The 19,803-nt window shown below is 60.9% G+C and overlaps 1 protein-coding gene across 1 annotated transcript in view; it reads right to left on the bottom strand.

Moving 5' to 3' along the window:
- Positions 1-96: 96 nt before the first annotated feature.
- CASKIN2 (CASK interacting protein 2) overlaps positions 97-19,803 on the bottom strand; it is a 35,744-nt gene continuing 16,037 nt past the window's right edge. Inside the window, 20 exon segments of the mRNA XM_030013029.1 lie at positions 97-2,647; positions 2,903-3,221; positions 3,333-5,504; positions 5,846-5,984; positions 6,228-6,329; positions 6,446-6,556; positions 6,782-6,876; positions 6,990-7,071; positions 7,503-7,624; positions 8,061-8,178; positions 8,180-8,244; positions 8,492-8,609; positions 8,691-8,785; positions 9,098-9,206; positions 9,348-9,456; positions 9,678-9,808; positions 10,696-10,791; positions 10,935-11,080; positions 11,187-11,284; positions 13,292-13,343. Coding sequence (XP_029868889.1) covers positions 2,551-2,647; positions 2,903-3,221; positions 3,333-5,504; positions 5,846-5,984; positions 6,228-6,329; positions 6,446-6,556; positions 6,782-6,876; positions 6,990-7,071; positions 7,503-7,624; positions 8,061-8,178; positions 8,180-8,244; positions 8,492-8,609; positions 8,691-8,785; positions 9,098-9,206; positions 9,348-9,456; positions 9,678-9,808; positions 10,696-10,791; positions 10,935-11,080; positions 11,187-11,284; positions 13,292-13,343 — 4,376 coding nt within the window. The 3' untranslated portion in view covers positions 97-2,550.

Below are 19,803 nucleotides of genomic sequence, written 5' to 3'. Positions count from 1 at the left end.
AGCACTCAAGGGGCAGGATAAAGCTGATCCTCGATGAACTTCAGAGTAGGAGACAAGCTTGTGCGATTTGACATGAAGGACACAACTAGGCAAAACTATCAAAAGGGTAAAATATGCCCCACTGTTTAATAGAATTTAGTCTTAATGGATGTTAGTGGAAAACAAAACACATGATTAACACAAACAGAGCAGATGGTTTAAAATCTGTTGTCAGTCTGGTGATTACACGGGCTATTTTTTCCCCTCACTGTCTTGCTGCACGGAGCAGGTGCAGCTGGGGTCAGTCAGTCCCAGTTGCAGTGTACATAACTTACACACCATACAGTAGCTTCAAAATAGAGATCTAGAGCTTAAAAAATAGGCATTCTTCTCCAAAATCAAATGTTTAATTCCCTTATTGACAATGAGAGCAGCGTGGTGCTGCCCTCAGGTGGCTCAGACAGCGACAGCTCCACCCCAGTGTCCTCTTATCCCTGACCCTAGAGTACAAGACTTGCAGTTCTGGTTAGTAAATATATATAATAAATCACATTTAAAATATATACATTGGCCTTTTAAAAAAAACATTTACAGTTTATCGACATTGGAAAAAAAATAACCGGGCTTGTCCCAGGTTGACTCGTGAGAGTAAAAATCAGTTTTAAAAGGTTTCTGCAAACCTTTTGATAAAGTGCCACTGGTTGTAGCTATTTAAAAACAATCGGGTCCATGACGTAGCACTTGCCTGTCAGACATGGTCATTTAAGTACACACAATGTGATATATAAATCAGAACAACCAACTAGCCAGGAGAGAAGTGTCTTAACTGCCTCAAACTGACCTTAAGTCCCAGCCAACAATATGGGGATTTTTTTTTCAGAGCTTTTTTGTCTTTGCTTCTCAGCCTAGAAACAAGGCTGGCACCTACCGCCCGCCCGGCCCACGGCACAACTGCCACTTGTGAGCACAGACCCTTGGGAATGTCCAGGTGGGCTCTGCTCGCAGGGGCTGCTCCCCTTTCCATGCAAGGGGACAAGGGGCTGCAAACAGTCCAATTCAGTCACAAACTCCCAAAAGGATTGGGAAGCAACTGCCTCGTCAGCCACCTTCTCCTTTTCCAATTTGGTTTTGCGTTGGTGATTTTTTTAAAAGGGGGGATACGTGGCGGGGGGGGGGTGTCCCTTTGTTTGGAATTTTTGTAGCAAACGGCACTTTAGTACAATCTTAGGTTCACTTCTGGTGCTCTGATGCTTTCATTTGCTTGGCATGCCGAGCGCAAGCCAAGTTCAGGGCTCTTGGACATATTTAGACATGCACTACTAAACAGATCCTGCTAGAGAAATCTGTCTTCAAGCTATGCAGCCGTTCCTACCGCTTGGATGCAATGAGCTATCGCTGCTGTTCCCCTGCTGCAGCCACGGGGCTGTGACCGCATCCAGCCTGTACGCACAGTAGCTGTTGCTGAGCCGAATTCACCCAGTGCGCGCGGGGTCACCTCTCCCGCTGGGTTTCAGTGCTGCAAGGAAGCATCTCCCGGAGGCCCAAACGCTGCTACTGTTTAACAACGCTCAAAGCGGAGTTTGTGCCAGTAGCTCCCCGCAGGGAGAGGGAGTGGGAAAAGGGACCATTTTCTCCCCAAAAAAGGGACAGGGGAGGGGGAAAAAAAAAAAAAAAAAGAAAAAAAAGCACTAACCACGCTGCTACTTCACCCTGGAAGCACCGGGGTGGCGGTTTGCATAGGCACGGTGTCGGCAGAGGGCAGCCTCCATTTAGCAGCACGATCCAGCCGGACTGGCACAAACGCACAGGCCTTCGGCGCTGCCATCACCATCCTCCTTACTCCGGGGAAGGGGCAGGTAGACCTCCACGTCCGGCAGGGCCATGGCGGAGCATCCGCTGCTTCGCAAGCTGTGCCAGCCCCATCTCGAGGGGTTTGTGGGTCCCACCGGAGGGATTTCGATCCGCTTGGATTACACGCTGCCTGACGCTGACGCGTTTGGAAAAGCAACAAATAAAGCAGAAAGTTTCCTTCTCGCTCCACAAGCTGCCAAATTGCAACAAGCCCTGTCTTCTTTTAGCTGCTGTCAGGCCTTGCCAGGGCTGGGATCTGCTCAGTAAATAGCCAGCTCGGTGGCGGCTGCCCGGGGAGGTCTCTCCTTTGACACATTGTTGGCAGGGGATAAATAATAAGAGGCAGGACTCAGCAATGCAGCGGGGAAAGAGAAAGGTCCCTTGTGGAGGCTCCTCGGCTCTGTGCAAGGGAGCAAGGGCTTCTCCGTGGCCTCCAGGACCGCATGTGCAGCCCCTCTGGGCTCTCCTCCTGCTGCCAGTCTGGTGGGAAACGCCTGACCCCCTCGGAAACCAGCCCGCGGCCGCACTGGCACGACTGATACGGAGCCAGGGGTGAGCAAGGAGGGGCAGCTGCGTTCCCAGCCGCAGCGCAAAGTGCGGGGAGGGAGGTGGCTGGAGAGACCTGGAGGCACCGCTTGGTGCCAATTCTGCTCTCTCCCCCCGTCACGAGGGGCACTGGCGGAGTGACCGGAGGCTGGGAGGGGAAGGAGGGAGCAAGCCTCAGTCCAGCATTGCATCCAGCTGGTCAGCCAGGTCGTCGAACATGTTGCTGATGTCTTCCAGGATGTTCTTGGCCGAGTTCGCGGCCCCGGGGTGGCTGGGGAGGAAAGGGAGAGAATCGAAACATCACCCGAAGGTTTGAGGTGCTGACGGGGTAGGGTTGGCCAGGCTGGACCCGACCCTCCCGGCGGCAGCCAGAGCTCAGCACGCAGCCGGACTCGAGCGCGTGTGACCTGGTACGGTGCCGGCACGTGCCCAGGCACAGCCCTTCACCAGCCCTCGCCGAGGGCTTCCCAGTTCCGCCTCGAGGTGCTCAGCCCCAGCATTTCCTTCGCCCCCAGCGCCGCCTCACCTCTCTGCCTCCTCCACAGTGATCTTCTTCTCGGCCGCCTGCAGCGCAGCGGCCAGGGTGGAGTTGGTCTGCTCCAGCCGCTGCTGGGCCAGGGCGGACCCCGGGGCAGCTGCCAAAGGCTTCGCCGACACCTTGCTGCCCGCCTCGAGCGTCAGCGAGCCGGGACCGGCCGGGGACCCGATCACATCTGGCACCGCCTCGGCAGCCGCCCAGGGAGCAACGGTGTGGCGGGAGGGCTGCAGGACCTGCTGGTAGATGGTCTTGGGCCCGGAGAAGACTAGCTTGGTGGACGCCACGGAGGTGTGCTTGGTGGGGACATCTGCAAAGGAAGGGGACTTGCGGCACACGTCCTCCTCGCCTCCCGTAACAACCCAGGAGGGAGCCTCGGGCCCCACCGCCGCCTCGGAGACACCCCCACGAGCCCACGTACCTGGAGCGGGCGTCCTCACCACGGCTGTGCCGAGAAGCTCCGCGGGGCTGGGGGCTTTGGTGGGGCTCGGTGCCTTCTTGATCCCCTTCTCCAGCGACAAGATGCTTTTCTCTATCTCGGCAATCCTGAACTCCACGCTGTCATCATCAAAGGCATCCCCGGCTAGCCCGGCCCGTGGCGCCGGCGCCGGCACGGCAGGGCCCGCGATGCTCACTGCTTGGGCCTGGGCGTACTGGGGCGCGGGGCTGGCTCCCGCCTCAGCCTGCCCCGCCATGCTGAACGCCTTCAGCACTGCCTGCAGCGGCTCCCGCTCCCTGCAGCGGGGCCGGCGCTTCACCGTATCCGACTCGGTGAGGTTGAACTCCAGCACGGGCGGCTCCTTGGCGGCAGCAGGCACCGCTGGCTCCTTCCCAGCGGAGCAGAGGGGCTCTGCCGGCTGGGAACCAGGCTCTGCATCCAGCGTGGCCGTGTCGGCCTTGGGGTGCCCGGTGGGCTTTGGCCGCTGTTTGATGGTTAAGTTGCCTTCTTCTGCAAAGGGGATGCACTCGCTGGAGCTGTTCTGGGAGGATGAAGAGGAGACCCCCGGCTTGGCCTCCTCCTCTGTGTCTGAGCAGGCGTCCTCCCGCCCACCCTGTGCAGCCACCTCTGTCATGGGAGCGCTGGGCTCGCTGAATGTCCGTCTCCGTGGCTTGCTGCTCTCAAAGGGGTCCCTGCCGGTATCAGAAAGCGTGGCGCTGCTGGCGTCACTGCCTTTGTAGGACTCGTCATTCACATCTGCCCCGGGAAGACAGTCCTGAGCCACGTGCAGCGGTTTCGGGGCCAGGAGGGGCTTGGGCGGACTCGCCCCCGGCATCCCCTCCAGCGCAGCCGCCAGGCTCTTCACCGTCCTGCCGCGGCCGGCGTCACCGGGGCTGGCACCCGCATCGGCCACGTCCTGGGGGGCTGCGGGCTGCCGCTCGGGGTCGGGGGGCTGCTCGCCGTCTGCCTCGGCAGCGAGGGCACTGGAGACGGAGCTGAGGCGCTTGGGAGGCGGCGGCGGAGGGCCCTTGCGCTTGGCCCGGATGGCGAAGGACTGGCTGCGGGTCACCTTGGCATCCGTCTGCAGACAGGCCCGCGGCATCTGGCTGCGGCCCGGCCGCCGCGTCAGGGTGGCGTAGGAGCCCAGGGTGCTGGTGTGTGCCACCTCCTCCTCCTCGTGCTCCCCATCTGACAGCGCGTAGCGGTTCAGGCTGTGCGAACGCTTCTTGTACTTGAAGCCTTCGCCGCCGTTGTGCTGCTCCCCGGCCTGCCAGGCGCCCGGGGCCGCCCCAGCCGTGGGAGGCATGGCAGACGGCTCCGTGGGGCCGCACTGGCTGTGCAGGTAGGAGAAGGCTTTTTGGGCCGATGTTTGCAGGCTGCTCTTCTGTCCAGAGGAGACAGAGGGGTACGGGTGCGCCAGGGTCTTGGGCTGCTCTGCTCCCAGGAGGGGAGGGACCGTCGGTGATTTCAAGGAAATGTGTGGGTACATGAAGACGTACGGGGCTGTTGCCTTGCTGGGGGTCTGGGGAGGAGTACAGGGGGTGACCGCCGGTGTCCCGGCACCTTTCTGAGCCACCGGCCGGGTGTACTGATCCGTGCCTTCAGGCAGGTTTCTCTCCTTGAGAGGGCTGCCCCCGCCGCTGTTGGCATAGCCGTTCAACCCCTCGGGGGAGACGAGCTTCCCGTAGGGCTCGGGACTGGGCCGTCCCGGCAGGCTGGCCGGGCTCTCCTTGCTGCGGGGCGGTGCGCAGGACTGCCCACTGCTGCTGCTGCTCTCCCCGCTGCCCAGGCTCTCCTGCGAGGGGCTGGAGAGGTGCCGGGACAGCACGTTGTCCTGTGAATGTCCCGAGCCTCGGGACCGCACCCCGATGCTCTCTTGGCTCCGTGACATCCCCTGGCTGCTCTTGATGCCGAGCGTCTCGTGGCAGCTGTTGGACATGGCCGTCTGGAGCTCGTAGCTGAGCTCGCTGTCCTGGAATGTCGTCATTTTGGGGGTGTGTGGGGACTGGCACTCCCCGTTCTCCAGCGACTCGATGGTGACAATGTCCAGGGCACCAGGGACTTTGCGTCTTGCCAGAGTTGCTTCTGCTTGGTTGAGGCTTTTGCGGAGGTCTCTGAGCTTCTTGACGGCCAACATGATCTTCTTCTGGTGGCCTGCGGGAAGGTCGAAACGGGAAAGGGGCATTAGGTTAGCTCTGGCCCCCAAGGCCTTTGTTTCCTGGCCAGGAAGAGTCATGGTCACATCACCAACCAGGGCAAAGGCCCCTAGGTTATCCAAACCCTGCCTATGGGAGGAGGCAAACTACGGCTGGTGTCCACCTGGCTCAGCCCAGCTCTAGCCTGCCAAGGAGAGTCCTCAGGGACAGACATGAACTGCCCTTTCCGGGTGCTCAGGACATGCCTGCACCTTCCAGCCTGAAGGAGAATGGGGTGCGGGGACCTGGGTGGGAAACCCGGCTGCCCTGGGCCACCCCAGCACAGTGGCAGGGACTCACCCAGCTTGTTGATGCCGATCTCTTGCAGATCCTCCCACGTCAGGTCCGTCACGATGGTGATGGAGTCGTAGCCGTTGTTCACCAGCTTTTTGTGGTACTGGGGCAACCCAATGGCACTGAGCCAGTCCATCAGGTCAGCCTGCAAAGAGCGCGGAGACACTGCCGTGAGCATCAAGGCATGGGCAGCACCTTCGTCCATCCCCTCCCTGCCCCTGGCCAGGAGACTGCATTTTGGGGTTCCTCCAACTGCATTAATACAGGCCATTGCAGCAAGTATTTACTTACAGATCCCGCTCCTGTCCTGTCCTGGGGTAAGACAGCTCTGAGAAAAGACCTGGGAAAAAGAGGGTGCCGGCCCATAGCCGTGGTGCCAGGGACTCACCGGGATGTAGTTGGGCAACCACTCGGCGATGCTGAGCTGCCCGATCTCAGTGGAGATCTTTTTCCTGTGGCCCGGCTTGGTCACACCGATGGCTGTCAGATCCTAACGCGAGCAGAGTGGGGCTGTGGTCAGCAGTGGCATGGGGAGCGCAGGACAGTGGGCACACACTGCCGACAGCTCCGGGGGTGCTGGCTGGGGTGGGGAAGGACCTGCCTTACCTCTGGGGTCATGCGGCTGATGGTGGGGACGTCATAGCCAGCGTTGAGAAAGTTGGCAGTGTACGACTCCAGCTGGAACTCACTCAGCCAGTTGTAAATGGCTTCTGCATCCTGGGGAGAGGACAGGGCAAAGAGCAGCCTGTGATGGGGGCTGCAGGGGCTAGAAGGACCTGGCTGCTCCAGGCAAGATGACAGGATCTCTTTGGGCAAGACCCACCTGTCCCCAGTGTCCTCAAGACCCAGTCCCCTGTGTCCCCAGTGCAGCAAAAGCTGGGCTGAGAGACCCAAATGTGTCCCTCTCACCCAGCACACCAGGTCCCCAGTTGGCCCAGTTACCTTGCCCTCAAGGAGCTGCTCAGGCCGCAAGAACTGGTGGGAGAAGACCCTGTCTCCAGAAGGGCAGCTGCCTGGGGTCTGGTGGCTCTGTGGCCCTGGCAGAAAGGAGAGAGGAGAACCGTCACGGGGGTGCTTGAGCAGCGAGCAGCCCCCCATGGCTGGGGAGAGAGCTGTCCCCAAGGCCCCATGGAGTTGTGACATCCCTCACCTGCCATGGAGGTCAACTGCCCATTGCGTGGCTCCGATCCCAAAAGGTGTTGCTGGAGGTCGTCGCCGGCGGAGGGCAGCGGCTGGGGGAGAGAAGGAGTGAGTGGAGGAGGCAGCCCCGGTCCTCACGCTGGGCTGCTGGGCACAGCTTCACCCAGTGAAGGGCTGGCCCTTTGCAAGAGATCTGGGCAGGATTTGGCCCAGGGTCCTTTTTGTCCTCTCAGATGGCACAGGACATGGTGGAGATGCTGTGTGGTACCAACCAGAGCCTTCAGCTCCAGTCGAAAAGGCCAGCTGTGCTATGGGGGGCAACTGGGGACCCCCCAGGAGCATTTCCCTGCTGAGTCCTGGCAGCACATAAGTGTTTGGTGGAGGATGCTCAGCTCCTGCAGCCGCTCCTTTGCTAGGAGGTGCAGGGGGCAACAGGGATGGTACTGGGGCTCCATCTCCAGCCCAAGCCAGCCCGGGGCAGGCCTGGGGGAGTAGCATGGGGCGAGCGCGGACTGGTGCCTACCCTGGCGTTCTCGATGAGGATGCTGGTGCTCTGCCCGTTGGTGCCCTCGGTGCTCTGGCCGCTGCCGGCACTGCGGATGCTGCCGATGCTGCCCTCGCTGCCCACGCTGTTCCTGTCTCCTGCTGCTTGGGGCAGGCGGGGAGGCCGTCAGCAGCGCCCCGGGATCAGGGCTGACACAGGGCACAGAGGTCCCTGGCAGGGACCCGTGTGCCAATACAGCGATGCCAGTAAAAACCAGCCTCCCACAAGATCCCTCCGGCCACAGACAACACGTCGGTCCCTCCCACCACTCAGCGCGCGTGACAGACAGGGTGACCTGGGCTGGCAAGGGATGCACGAAGGGGACATGAGGATGCAGCCTGGCCGAGGACACACGGAGGGAAGGGGCTGCTCTACGGGCTCCCCTAAACTCCCTTTCCCTGCGCCTGCTCCCTCTGGTCTGGCTGTTTCCCCGCCGGGAGGTGGAAGGAGAGTCTCCCCCTGTGTCCCCCTGCACAGGCAGGACTGGGAACAGGGGAAGGTCCCCAGCCCCTCTCCCTCCCCAGCTGCACCCCTGACCTGAGCTGTCAGGGCCCGGGGCCGTCCGGGTTAGGGTGAGGTGGCCATAGGGCGCTGGGACGCTCGGGGCTGCCTGGTGAGGACACTCGTCGGGGAGGTGCTGCAGCCCGCCGGGGGGGGGCTGGGAGGGCCCCGGGGGGACCCTGGCGCTGGTGTGTGGGTGCCACACGGGGGACAACCATGCCTGCATTCAAAGACAAAACACGCGTGGTCAGAGCTCGTGCGGGAGGCAGCGCGGGGTGGGGAGATATCTGAGCCTCAACCCCCAAATTACCACCCCACTGATGGCGTGACCCCCCGTTCCCACCCCAGTCCTTCTCTTCCCCCTAGCTAGCCAGGGCTGCGGGGACCTGTCCTACAGGAGGTGCTGGGAAGGCCGGGATGGTTTCACACAGGGGACCGTCCCCGGCATGCCCAGGACGGCCACTGACCTGTTCGCTTGCTGATGACTTCAGCGATGGAGGGGGGGAAGTACCCGACGCGATCGGTGCCTTTCTGAGCATCGTGGATGTGCCCCTTCCATCGCCCGTCCGGATGCTGCTCCAGGACCTGCCGTGGGGACGAGAGGGATGGGGTTGGTACCTGGGGCCATGGCGGGGCAGGGGAACAGGGAGCAGGGAGCACCCTCACCGTGATAACATCTCCTGCCCGGACATTGAGAGCAGTTGGGTCGTGGAGGTTCCAAAAATCCTTCAAAGCTCGGACCTTCAGGATTCCTGATGCCTCTGAAGACAAGGGACAGAGGGAAGAAAGAAGGTGCCAGAGCACAGGAAGGAAAGAGAGTGGTTCAGGGAAGGCAGAGGGAGAAAAACAAGAGCGAGGAGAGGGGAGAAGAAAACATTAATACTGCAGGAAGGACTCGATCCCTGGACGTTGCCCACACAGAGGGCAGGTACACGGGACTGGGATGCTGATGCTCACAGCCAGACTGGTTTAGGCTGTTCAGGAGAAGCACTGGAAGCCTCAGGCAGGTCCCAGCGGGGAGAAGCCCCTCTCAGTGCCAGGCAGCACCCGGCCGTGCACTGGCCCCACCTCACCTCTCAGCAGCTGCTTGATGTCCTTGCTGGCGTGCGAGGTGGTGAACTGGTTCACGATGTCCAGCGCCGTCTGGTTGTAGGTATTCCTGATGTTCACGTCGACACCACCCTGCCCAGGAGGGGATGTGGTCATGACCAGACCCCACACCTGCCACCGGACCCGTGGGAGACGGAGGAACGAGGGAAAGGGGGTGATGGCTGACCCCCAGGCGCTTGTTCCCCCGTGCAGCCCTGTCCCCACCGCGCTCACCTCCAGCAGCAACCGCACCACCTCTGTTTTGCCGTAGAGCGCGGCCTCGTGCAGGGCTGTGCCTGTCTTTGTCTGCTTGTTGATCTCAATCCCGGCCTTCAGCAGCTGCCTGGTAGGAAGGAGGGAGAGGCATGAACAGCAGGACACGGACATCAGGGCCAGGCGATCGGCTGCTTTGCGATGGGAAGGGGACAAGCCCTTGCATTGCTGAGGCTTTGGGGACAAGGGACCGAAACCCCCAGTAGGGAGGTGGGTTTGGGAGGAAGCAGGACTGAAGCCATGATGGGTTTTTCTGGGATAGGGCAGTGCCCTGGGCCGGCAGGGGGTTACCTGATGATCTCCTTGTGTCCATTCTTAGCTGCCAGGTGCAGCGGGGTGGTGTAGTTGGGGTCGGTGGCATCTTTGGACTGTCCCTCCAGGAGGGCAACGCACAGATGGCTGTTCAGCAGCAGCTGGGCCACCTGCATAGGGCACAGGGGTAAGCAGCGGGGTGCAGGTACCCCCACCTGCATCCTCCCAGCAAGGGGCTTGCCCTCGGGGCCGATATTCTGCTCCCCATCCCGCAACTCCCCTCCATTCGCAGCCCCAGGGCTCAGCGGGAGCTGGCTGGTGCTTGGCAGGGCGACGCTGTCGCAAGGGGCCGTAAAAGGTCACAACAGCCAGAAATAGTCTTCCCATAATCAGGCTTTTCAGACCAAGCCCTAAAAAGCTCCAGTCTTTCCAAGCCCAAAGCGACTCTCAGCGTCTCAGGGCAGCCCAGAGGCACAGAGGAGTTATTTTTACTGCCCTGTTTATAGCTGCAGACATTACAGATACTCCAAAAATGGAAATATCCCCTTGGTCCCCTCCCCAGTGGGGCACGGGACAGTCTGCCTGGCCATGCTCCAGCCCAGCCCGGTGGTGCGGTGCTGGCTGGGCCGGGGTCTCCCAGAGCACAGGGCGGCCCCATCCCCACGAGCCGTGCCGGGGACCTCGAGCAGCTGAGCAGGGCTGGGTGCTCAGGGCTTGTGGGGATTAGCCAGCTCAGCCTATCTGTGCTTAAACAGGAGCAAAGCTGGGGTGGGCAGAGGGAGGCTGCGGGAAACCGGGAGCGAGGACTCCTGGCTTCTCTCCCAGCCTGATGCTGCCCTGCCACAAGGTCAGGAGCAAAACCTGCAGCTCCCAGGTTCAGGATCCGGCCTTGCCCAGCCATGGGAGAAGGCAGGTGCTGCCTGCCAGGCTCCAAGGCTTGTGGGGGAGGGAGAGCGGTCACAGCTGGACCCAGCACTTTGCTCCCAGAGGAGCAAGCCAGCTCCAGAGCTGCCCCCGGAGAAGTGCCCGGTGCAGGGTAGAGCCCCGCAGCACTCACCTTCAGCCGCCCAAACTCGCAGGCCAGGTCCAGGGGGGTTTTCTTCGCCTTGTTGATGAGGCAGGGGTTGGACTGGTGCTGGAGCAGCATCTCTGACTGTGGGACAGCAACGTGGTACGGGGGCTCAGCATCATCCCTTGTCCCTGCCTCCCTCCCGCCCGGCACGAGGTTCGCCCCCACCCGTGCACCCCCAGAGAGACCTGGAGCGGGTGCGTGGGTGGTGCTGGGCTCTCACTTACCACCTCGTAGTGGCCGTACTGCGCCGAGAGGTGCAGCGGGATCTGCCCGTCCAGTGAGGCCATGTTGACGGAGGCAGCGGCACGCAGCAGCACCCGCACCGGCTCCACGCGCCCCTGCCAGGCCGCGTAGTGCAGGGGTCGCATCCCTGCGGGGGAACCGTGCTCAGCAGGGCTGGATGAGGCCCCCGACCTCGCTCAGAGGGCTGAGCCGGCTGCCGGAGGCACGGGGCTGTGCCGGGGGGTCACCCTTACCATTGCTGTCCTTGATGTCAACGGTGGCCTGTGCCTCCAGCAGCAGCGAGATGAGGTCCAGGCTGCCGCCCAGGGCTGCGTGGTGCAGCGCTGAGAACCTGCAACACAAGGCAGAGCTCAGCCCAGCTCCAGTCCCTGCCATGCTGTCCCTAAAGCCCCCACGTGCACAGGGACACAGGGCGAGGGCCGGGACAGTCACTAGCTGCTCATGGCTACGTCCCTCCCGATTCCCCACTCCCAATGCTTCGGTTTCCCCACAGCAAAGTGGAGTTGAATCCCTCCATGCTGTCCATGCCCCAGGGCTCAGCAAGGGATGCAGGGACCCTGTGCACCCCGAGACCCGAGTGAGAGGGGTCCCTCATCCCCCTGCCCTGCGCGGGGGGCAAGCAGGCAGGATGGACAGCGATGCATCGCCCCTCTCCGCAGTGCAGCCAGGCAGCCCGAAGCAGCGCTGCTCACAGCATCCACCAAACGCACCAGCCCAGTGGCTGCTCCTGGCCCCTCCGCCAGCCACCCCCTCCCCATGCCAGCAGGGATGCCGGGAGCCCACGGCACAGCGTGGGAGGCCGCTGGTAATGAAAGAGCCCTGTGTCTCAGGGCTGTGAAAGGGGCCTGTCTGCCCGGTGCTCCCCCCGTGCTGTCACGTGAAGGACCATGGCTGAGCGAGGGGTCCCCGTGCCGCCAGGGATTAGCCCGTGTGCCGCTCCAAGGGGCGTGGGGGACTCCAGACGGCATCAGCCCAGGGCTCCGATGGGCTCGGCAGCGTCCCAGCCCGGTGCTAGGGACGCAGCTCGGCCAGTATGCCTCTCCTCCTGATCCGCGGTCTCAGAGCAGAGTCCCTGTGCAGAGTCTCTGAGCGTTGCAGGAGGGACACTAACCCCAGCAGGGAGGGCTGCTCCCTCCTTCAGTGCAGCCACCATGTCCCAGAGCCCATGCCAAAACCTCTGCCTCGAAGCAAGAATGTGGGGGGTACAAAATCCCCCCCCCCCGGAGCCAACCCTGCGGGGATCCTGCAGGGCCAGCTCTGCCCTGGAGGCGGCTGCACGAACCCACACTTGCCCACCCCATCATCTCCAAGCCGCGAGCAAGGCGATGCTGAGGACACTGCCAGCGGCATGGCTCTCCCAGGAGGGTGCACTCGGTCATCCCCGTGCACGGGTCTCACATCCCCACCATCTCCTTCCTGCACCCCAGCAAAACCCAACTCACCACCCGCACTGTTAATAACCTGCATGCTGCACGTGGCCCTCTGATGGGGAACGGACCCTTTACCCTCATTCCCATCAGCAGCCCTCCTGGAGCTGCCCAAACACAAGCCCTGTGCCTTATCAGAATCAGATCATTGCTTCTATTATTACATTTTTTTTCTATTAAGCTCCATCTGCACAGTATTATTTTAAGGCAGAGCCATCCTGCACATTTTCAACCCCCCGCTGGCCTGTTAGGACTCATCACAGACACCTCCTCCTACAGAGTCCTCAAAAAGAAAACATGTAGAAATTAGGTACAACAACAGTACATAAAACAATGCTAATAACTCACAGGTCAGAGTTAATTCAATAAGAATAACATGCTTATTTATTTTATGGGCCTTTGTGGTTTCTTTAACTCTCAGTACTCAGCTTATTAAGTGCTTGGATTTTGGAAGTGATGAGCTACACAAATATGCTGTGGTCACATGGCAACCTCATCTTTTCTTTCTGTAACCCCCCCCAAATGAAGGGATTTTGCTCTTGGGATATTAAACACAGGCACAAGCACGTGCAGGCACCGGGGCCGGACGGGTGCTCCTCTGTGCTTCAACCAGCACTCGGGACACAGGCACCGGCTGGACATGCTGCAATCCCTTTTCACCCCCAGCCCTACAGAAGGGGACGTAGAAGAACTTTACAAAGGATTTTGCAGGATGGATCGAGCTCAGATCCGGGCAGGCGTTGGGTCTGCCTCTGCAGGGCTTGCCCTGGTTTGGGATGCTGCAGGGCTCAGCAGCTACCCTCGAAAGCTTTACGATACGCAGAGCTGCAGAACCGACTGGATATTGGGGAGAGCAAGCCCACCCACGCCAGCAGCAGCAGCACCCAGCACCCTGGCAGGGGAGCACTCACCCGTCTGCATCCTGGTAGTTCACGTTGAGGCGCTTGGCAGATCCCAGGAGCTCTGCAGAGAGAAGAGGCGAAGGTCAGGGCAGGAGGGAGAGCCCGCGCCGCCCCGCGTGGCCCCCGGGACCCCCTGTGAACCCCATCCTGCAGCCACACCGACCTCCCAGCGCGCAGAACAGCGCCTGGCCCATCCCGGCGGCCTCTCCTCTCCTCTCACTCCATGTTCACCTCCACGAACCCTCAACGGGCTGACCCAGCTCAAGCCCAGACCCTTTCCTCCCTCCGTCCCTCCTGCCCCATCTCTGCGTGCCCCCGGGACGGGTCAGACCCCGCGCAGCTCCTGTCACCCTGGCTCAGTGAGATGGCACTTCCCTCCCCTTTATAGGCAGCAACACCCCAAAACTGCTGAGCAGGGCCATTTTGCCCCCCACTCGGCTCCCTGTGCCTGCCGCTGCCGCCAAGGCCCGGCCCACAGACCACATGGTTGGCATTTTTACGGCCGGGGCAGAGGCTGAAGCCTCTGGCCGTGAATGCGAGGATTGTGCCACCTCGGATATCCCCGTCCCCCCATCTGTCCCTCCCTCCCCTTCGGGGACCACTGAGCAGCGGAGGATGCTCACCCCACCCTCAGCACAGCCTCACGCGCACCCCCAGCTCCCCACTCTTTCCCGCAATTAATTCGAATGAATTCCTTCCTCCCACACAGAGAGGACGTTTTATTCTTCACCGAGGGGTTGAGAGCGGATTAACATCTCTGGAATTCATCCGCCAAGTCAAAAGGGAAAGAAAGGGGAAGGTATGCAGGGGGCAAGAAATGCCGCCGCTCCTCCTCTGCCTTTCCAGGCAGCCCCATCGCCGAGCTGGGGAGGATTAAATGCTTTGAAAGGTTTCTGGGCTGTTTCCTATGAAAAATCAAAGTCTGAGAGCCAGGCTCCCAGCCCGGGGTGAAACAGCTGCTCAAACCCCACTAAAACGTGGTGGGGTCCTGGGGAAGGAGCCCCCTCCCTCACAGCTGGGCAGATCTCAGGGGCTGCAGCTCCCTCTCCTCCTCCATTCCCTTCTCTTTTCCTCCTCTCCCAAGGTCTCTGCCCACCTCGCATGGCAGATCCCATACAAAGCCATACTCTGCTGCATGGCCCCTCTGCCTGAAAGGAGAGCTGAAGAGGGGGCCGGCTCGTTCATCATGCAAATGGATAATTAAAGGAAACCAAGGAATGGTGCGTTCATTACTGCAATTTACAGTGTTTTGTAAACAGCCTAATTAACGCAAAATGGGCTTGGAGTGGCTGCTGGTGAAGGACTCCTGACTTGTTGCCACAGCTGAGGGGATCAGGACAGGATCACCCTAATTACCTCTTCCAGGGGCTGTTCATCTTCAGAATGGCAGCAAGCATCTCTGCCAACCCGAAAGCCCTTCCCAAAGGAACGGGCTCCCAAAGCCATCACTTCGCAGAGCTCCCACTTTTCCCTCCCAGCCCCGTATTGCCCGAGAGCCCAGGATCTGCGGTTTCTGTCAAGGACAAGCCACTTCCCTCAGCCCCACCAGCCAGGAAAAAATAACATTTCACTTGTAAACTGGCCACTTCTGATCGGAGTCGTGGAGCGACCATAACCACCAAGCCCCCTGGTGCCTCTTTCTCGGAGTCAGGATCACGCTTGGGGCATATGGCAGAGCCAGGAATGGGGTTGTCAGTGGTGGGCAAAGGCCTCATCCTGCCCATCCAAAAGTCTTGAGACGGATCCTGCAAGCAGGGAGCAGGAAGAGCTGGGAAGAGTTTGCTCCTGGGGGATTTCCAAAGGATGCAATCAAGATAAAATTAAAAATAAACAACGGGTTCCACTAAGCTGTAGGCAATGCCCGTGGAGCCATCACCTCCTGCTCTTTGAGCGATCCCCCAGCCCCCCTGCCTTTTAGTCAGGATTTATAAATAGGTGTTTTTAAAGGATGCTCTGTGTGGTGGGAACTGAAGGCCAATGCAGGTTTGCTCCCATCAGCTGCAGCTGAAAATTGCCACGGGGTTTGCTGCTGAGAAAGGGTGGGGAGGAGGAAGAGGAAGGGTCCTTACCCACGGCAGGAATGGCAGAGCCTGAACCGTGTGAGCCGGGCAGCAGAGCGGAGTGGGCAGGCAATGCCGGCAAGATTAGGGCTGGCTGGAGATGCCCACTGAGCACAAACACATCCGAAAGAGGCAGAAACATCCCACAGCCCCCGGGGGCTGGTCCTGGAGTTGAGCAATGGTCACTATTTGAAGAGGGAAAGCTCACCCCAAAATCCCATCCCTGATCCCCTCCTACAAGGGGACCGGGCTGGCCAGTGGGGTCCAGTAAGCAAGGATGGGATGCAGTGGGTGTCCCAGGACACAGTGGGTGTCCCTGCCCGCTCCCTGGCCCCAGGAGGCAGCTGTCAGCATCTGCACGGCAAGATGCCTGTGTCTCTGCTCCTCTCCCTGAGCAACATTCCTCAAATTAGTTCCCTGCTCCAGCAGCCCGGCAAGGTCAGGATGCAGGGCAGGACCACGCGGACACGGCGTGGGTGGCTCGGAAAGCAGCAGGTCCCAAAAAGCGGAGTCAGGAGCAGCATTCCCTTTGGAGCTCTTCCCAAACGTGAATTCAGTAACTCTCATATCCACCTCGGGCAGGAAGGGAAAGAGTTAGTCCCCGGTTTGTAGCTGGGTAAATCAGTGCTTAGAGAGCTGGAGGGTTTGTAGCCAGGCTGGAAGGGAAAGCACAGGTAGGAAAGGGGCCAAGCACCCTGGCACCATGGGCACGAAGGCACAAGCAAACAAGAGCGGAGGGATGGAGGGGAAAACAGCACAGCCAGGCAGCCGGGACCCCTTCGCCAGCGCCGTCCTGCTGCACACCTCTGCACTGGACAGCACGCGGGGCTGGCAAAGCAACCCCAAAGGCAGCCCTGCCTCAGCGGGCAGCCAGCACCAGGATGGGGTGAAGCAGCGGGGCAGCACGAGGGCTGCCAAGGGGGTGCCGCCAGCCCCCGTCATGCTCCTGGGGACGCGGTGACAGGGAGGCGAGTGATGGGACGCTTCCCTGCATCCCTCTTCCTCATTCCATCCATGTGCTCCTTTTGACCAATTCCCCCATTTTTCTCCCCATTTCTTCAGCCTCTTCTCTCCCTGTCGGTGCCCTGGCAGTTCCAGGCTCCCTGGCCTTTCCCGCCCAGACGTTTTGGGGCTTGGCAGAGGCCGGGCCAAGCTGTTCCCAATCCCACAGCCCTCCCAGACCGGCTGGTTCGGAGGTGCGGCTCTGGCTGGGAGACCGCAGAGCCGGGCAGGGAAAGGGCTGCGGAGCTGGGGCTGATCCAGACACTGCATTGGGATGGGGTGGCTGGACCCTTCCCAGCCGCATCGTCACCTCTTTTGGGTTTGCACCAGGGCGGGAACGCTCACGGGCCTGATCCGCACCCCCCAGCTCCCCGCTGGGAGCACACTCACATCCCAGGAAGATCAACCCGGAAAAACACGGATCCAGCGCCAAAATGCAAAAAAGCCTTGAAGGAGATATTTCCAGGGGAAAACCCGGCTTGGTGCACCCTGAGGGTTAACTCCACCCGTGGGTTCCCCCTGCTCGGCCCCGCTCCCCAACGTGACCCCTCCAAGGGGTCCTGCCGGGCCCCCACCACGCTCTGCCCCCCTTCTCCAGCACGTTTGCCGGCGCCTGCCTGGGCAGGACGAGGCTCGGCAGCGCGGGGCCGGGGCCGAGCGAGGCCTCGAGGGAGCCGGCGAGCTTCTGTGCGGCGTCTGGCTGCCAAGCGGCAGGCGGGAAGCACCTCTGGAGCACTCCGGCAAATTGCTTACAAATGTAGGGCCCGCGCGCTCCGCCGGACGCCGGCCGTGGCAAAGGCGGTGCGGCCGCCCGCTCACCAGACGGGGCCGAGACCCTCGGGGACCCTCGGGGGAAATTGCCGGCCCTCGGCCTTTCAGATCCTCGCTGGCAGAGGGGGCCGGGATGGTGCAGCCCCGCTCGGCACGTTTCCATCCAGCTCCCCCCGGCCAAGCAGCCCCCTCTGTCATGCTGCACCCGGTGCCTCAGTTTCCCCGTGGGGCTGGGCTGCACCCCCATGGCGGGGATGCCAAGCCAGGCTGAGCTCCCTGCGGGGTGCAGGGGGCACCCGGGAAGCAACCGGCCAGGGCGGGTGCCTCACCCGCACCGTTGGCAGCCGGCCTGCCCCAAACCCGTATTTAACCCCCCGGGGCGCTCGCCTGGCGCCGGCTGTGCCGGCTGCGTGGAGCCAGGCGTGCCCTCGCCCAGCCCAGCCGGCATCCCCTAAGCCAGCACACCGGGCACCCTGCATCACCCTGTGCCCTTCACCAGAGACCTCGTCCCCACAGGGACACCCTTGGGCTTCTCCCCGAGGTCTCAGAGATGGACACGATCCCTCCGAAGCGCTGAACCACTCACCAGAAAGGAGCGACACACGCTTGCTGGGGTTTGGCTGGGGAAGGTAATGCCCAAATATCCTGTGTCCCCCCACAAAGCGCCCCTTGGAGACTCCTGCCCTGGCTCTCACATGGAGAGTCAGGCTCCAGAAAGCAGTGCTTTTGTTGCGAACCCCCCAGTTTTGTCCACCCGGTGCAGCCACAGCAGAGCTCCTCCACTGCAAGCCTTTGTCTCTGTGCAGAACAGACAGATCTGTAACTGGAGACCCACCTCCTCACCAGAGACGTCTTGAAAAAACACACCTTTCTGCTGGTCCTGTGTCACAGACCCCCGTCCCTTCCCCTTGCCCTGGGAAATCACATTCCCACGCCGCTGGCTGCAAGTATTCCCATGCCATGAGCCTCCCCGCACTGTGGGTCTGAGCGTCCCTGTATCACGAGCATCCCTTAACATCCAGCCTGAGTGTCCCTGCACCACAAGCATCCCTGAACATCCAGCCACGGGTACCTTGCACACAGGGATACTCTGTCTGGGCACTGCAGGAACAGCATCCTGCTGCCCCGGGTGGTGGGAGAAGGCCCGTGTCCTCTGGATACACCAAATACATGCGCATACCCTCTTGGGAAAATAAAATCCACCTGGGAACTGTCACCACTAAGCCAATAAACCAGCTGGAGGAGCTAATCAGCTGTGATCCTGTAGAGCACCAGCCGTCTCCGATGGTGGTGGCAGCCTCCCGGGGCTGGAGGCGGCAGCTTCACCCGACCTGCCCTGCCTGGCCTCGACCTGCACTGACAGCCTGGGGTGGCCCTGCCTTGGTATACAGTGGGTTCATGCTGGGGCTCAGTAGAGACTCAACGTCTCACCCAAAATCGAGACCCAAAGAGGTGACGTCCATCCCTCTTCTGCAGGAATCAGCCTTCCCTGTCGCTCCTCTGTCCACAGGCACGTCTGCTGCGGCCACCCACACCCGGCTCCTCCCAGCGCAGCCTCCCGGCAAACTGGCTGCTTCAGGTGCAGTTTCCCAATAGGTTCAGAAGAGATTCGCCCACTTTGATAGGGAAGGAGCTTGGCCACAGAGACATTAAGAAACTCAACCAAAGTTGCCCAGCAAGCTTGGGACAGAGGTTGGCTCCTGACCCTGGCTGCCTGCCATAGCCACCAGCCCGCACCCCAAACGCTGAGTCCAGCGCTGTGCCCAGCTCCCCGGGCAGGCAGGGGCCCCCCTATTTCCCCCATGGTTATGGTGGGTGACTTTGGTTCCCAGGGTGCTGCCAACTGGGATACCTGGCCGAGCACCCATCCCTGCATCCAAATGCCACGGGTGTCCAAATGCCGTGGGTGTTTTCCTGCCCAAAAATGGCCATCTGTACCACGGTTTGAAGCTTCGCAGCATCCCTGCGGACAGGGGAATAGGCTCCCCACCAACGCCGACTAACAGGTCCTCCACCAAGCCAGACACTGCGGGGTGGGTCTGACTGGGTCAAAGCCACTGGGTTAACTGGCAGGGATGGGGAAGCTGCAATCAGGGAGGCAGATTCCCATCAACACAGGGCAAACTGGCAGCGATGGGTGAGCGCGACAGCAGGCAGCCCCTTATCTTTTCCTATGCTAGCGTCTGGCAACTCCTTGAGAATAATTGGTGTCTTTGTCCCTTGAAAAACATACCAAACCCAGGTGTGAGACACACAAGACCTGGCCAGGGCCCTGCCTGCTTTGGTACTGCACAGGCTGTGCGACGGCTGTCGCACCCAAGCCCCACTCCTGGTTTTGGCAGCCCAGGTCCAGCTGGAATAATCCCAGCAGCAACCTGCCAGGAGCTGAACTCCCGGTGGCTCCTCACAGCATCCCAAGGGCTGACACAGCATCCCTGCACTGTGAGCATCCCCATGCCAAAACACAGACTGCTTGTCTCTAACCTCAACAGCCTCCACCATTTACCCCTGGCTTGAACCCCAAATGTTAGGGCTTACAGCCACACAGAACCCAAGTTATCCCTGCCACCAAGTTGTCTCTGCCAATGGCATGTCTAAGTCTCCTCTGGCAGCTCTGCCTCCCTCATCTGTGCTTTCTCCTTCTCTAAGCTCTCCCTTCCTGCAACATGTTCAGATATGATGGTGGAT

Source organism: Aquila chrysaetos, chromosome 5 (genome assembly GCF_900496995.4).
Source record: "Aquila chrysaetos chrysaetos chromosome 5, bAquChr1.4, whole genome shotgun sequence".
Taxonomy (NCBI): Eukaryota; Metazoa; Chordata; class Aves; order Accipitriformes; family Accipitridae; genus Aquila; species Aquila chrysaetos.
Note: the sequence above shows the minus strand (reverse complement) of the source record. Positions and strands in the feature narration are given on the sequence as shown.